General features: G+C 54.3%; 1 protein-coding gene across 1 annotated transcript in view; it reads left to right on the plus strand.

Annotated features, from left to right (window-relative positions):
• The window catches only part of DPYSL4 (dihydropyrimidinase like 4), a gene marked incomplete at its 3' end in the record, with an annotated part of 33,495 nt that overhangs the window by 9,622 nt on the left and 21,187 nt on the right, over window positions 1–2,686 (plus strand). The window contains exons 2-4 of the mRNA XM_009637360.1: window positions 240–328; window positions 786–970; window positions 1,835–1,999. Coding sequence (XP_009635655.1) covers window positions 240–328; window positions 786–970; window positions 1,835–1,999 — 439 coding nt within the window. The remainder of the gene's footprint in view (window positions 1–239; window positions 329–785; window positions 971–1,834; window positions 2,000–2,686) is intronic.

Genomic DNA, 2,686 nt, shown 5'->3' on the forward strand with positions numbered 1-2,686 from the left:
GTGCTGCCTGTACAGCCCCCGGCCCGTACCGCGCTTCGTGGGAGAACGGGGGCTCCTGGCCGGTGATGAGTTCCTGTGGTTCCCTTCAGCAAAATACAGCCGGGCTTTGGCGTAGCGCAGTTTGGATCTTGTGTGACTGAAGAGCAAATGCGAAGTCCTAGATTAATGAAAGCTCGTAATGAGTAAAGTAGCATCCAAATGAATTAGTCTTTAAGAAAAGTCTGGGTTTTTTCCACTAGAGTGACCGGCTTCTAATCAAAGGAGGAAAAATTGTCAACGATGATCAGTCATTTTATGCAGACATTTATGTGGAAGACGGTTTAATAAAGTAAGTTAAAAATTTATATTTTATAATGCAATTTTCAGGCATGATACAGTGCCATGGAGTTTGAACAAGGTTCCCTTCCGTCATTTTTCTCATGGATATATGTTCCCTTTTTGAAAAATAAGGACAGCTCTTTAGAGAGTGTCCCAGCAGAGCTGCATTAGTGTCCTTCTGTGGCTGGAGAGGCGTGCGAGCTGCCCGCAGCTTGCGCTCGGCAGGTTGTGCCGGAGACGCGTGGGGAGCCCGGCGGAGCCCTGCAAAGCAGCCGGGCAGCAGCAGCGCGCAGGGTCGGGTGCCGACACCTCCGCAGCCCCCCTCCCTCCCGGGGGAGAGCCCGGCCCCGGGGTGCGAGGAGGCCTGGGCAGCGCGGGCGCGCGCCGTGAGCAGGGCGTACAAGTTGGGTTTGAGTCTTCGCTTCGAAGTTGCTGCCGGCTCACGGGAAATCTTGCATCGTTTTCAGACAAATCGGAGAAAACCTGATTGTTCCCGGTGGTGTGAGGACGATTGATGCCTACAGCCAGCTGGTGATGCCGGGGGGGATAGACGTCCACACCAGGCTGCAGGTGCCCGCCATGGGGATGACCCCTGCGGATGACTTCTACCAAGGCACGAGGGCAGCCCTGGCAGGAGGCACCACAATGATCAGTAAGATGGAGCAGCGTTCTAGCGGACTTCTAAGTAGAACGTTGCTTAACAAAACACGTCGGGCCTTTTGTCGTTGCAGGGGTTATTCGCCCACCTAGCAGAGAAACGTTGATTTTTTTTTTATTTTTTTTTTTGCTGTAGAAATCAAAGCATTGCAAAACCCATTGAAAGGCATTCTGTGCCTTTCGGAACCTCCTTCCATTGCTACACACATAGATTAAAAACACCCAGTCGCTCCCGCTTCGCCTCCTAAGAGAGCAAAATAGAAGAAAACTTTTAAACACCTTTTAATATGTTTTTCACAGCCTTGCAAGTGTGTTTTTGTAAGAGCTCTGAGCACGGGTTCCTTTTTTGAGCCCATGTAAAATAGTTTTGATTTCTTTTTTGTCCTTGCCCTGGTCCCAAGGCCCCCTGTAGTGACGGACCAGTCTCGGTGAGTCCCGGCGTAGCTCGGTGCCGACCTCACGGCCAATGCTGTAGGGAGTAGGAGCAAAGAGAAGTGCGGTAACCGCTGGGCTGTGGGTGCCCGCACACGGCAGCCGCCCAAGGGAGCCGTGCAAGAGTGTGCAAGGACGCGCTCGGGCCACCGGCCTCTCCCAGCCGCTGTGCTAGGTAGGCTGCCTGGGAAAAAGGGGTGATAACAGCCCTAACCTGGAGTTCGTTTGTTCCATTTGCTCCACTTTAGCTGGGAAACCTATTATCCTTCGTCTTCAATCCGTGCTATAAAAACGAATTGGTATTGAAGCATCTCCTTTTCACAGCAGTAAAGCCTTGCAGGAGAGCAGCGGTGGCGGCTGCGCCCTGCGGGGGTCTCCCTAGCCCCCTCCCTGGCAGGCCTGCTAACGCTGTGCAGTGTCTCCCCAGTCGACCACGTCTGCCCGGACGCGGGGACGAGCCTCCTGGCCGCCTACGAGCAGTGGCGCGGGAGCGCCGACCGCCAGGCCTGCTGCGATTACGCGCTGCACCTCGACGTCCCTCGCTGGCACGAAAGCCTGAAGGAGGAGCTGGAAGCCCTGGTGAAGGACAAGGGTAAGGACAGAAGGGGCGGTGTTCTGGCGATAACCCCCCCCCCACATGGCAATTATTGCCGTAAGCAAGTGGCCGTAGGGTAAGCTCTGCCGGTTCCTGCTGCTCCGCCGTGCTCCTCTTGCCCAGGGCTAAATGGGGTGCCTGGAGGGGAGCGTGCCCCCCGCTATGGGGGTGCCAGCTGCCCGTCCTTTGCCACCCGGGGACAAGGTGTGCACCGGGGCTATTGGCACCAGATTCACACCGCCACGTCTTGTTCGTCTGTTCTCGCCGTTCACAGCCCAGTCCCGAGAACTGGGTTTGGAAAGTAAAGGAATGGTATCGGGCACCCTGCTGGGGGCTGCCTGCTGCACGGAGAAGTATTGCAATAAAACCGTGCAAGGCGGGGCCTACGGAATAAAACCGAGCTGTAGCCTTTCCATAGAGGTTTCGGTTGTGCCTGTAATTCCTGCACATGCTGGAGTCTCCGCTGGACGTGGCTTACTGGGAAGCAGGCAATGGGGCAGGAATTGATGCATTTCCTTTAATACTTCTTGCCATCTTTGGAACTGCATTTTGCTTTCAGATATGCTAATGTAGAGCTAAGTGACTCCAGTGCAATTTGCCACCTTGCAAGCAAGGGCTTAATTGGTCAATTAACATAGAAATTTGCAGTGAATCTCCTATTAAAATGCAGAAGTGATGTAGCTC

Source organism: Egretta garzetta, unplaced genomic scaffold, assembly GCF_000687185.1.
Source record: "Egretta garzetta isolate BGI_Z169 unplaced genomic scaffold, ASM68718v1 scaffold164, whole genome shotgun sequence".
In the NCBI taxonomy this organism is placed as follows: Eukaryota; Metazoa; Chordata; class Aves; order Pelecaniformes; family Ardeidae; genus Egretta; species Egretta garzetta.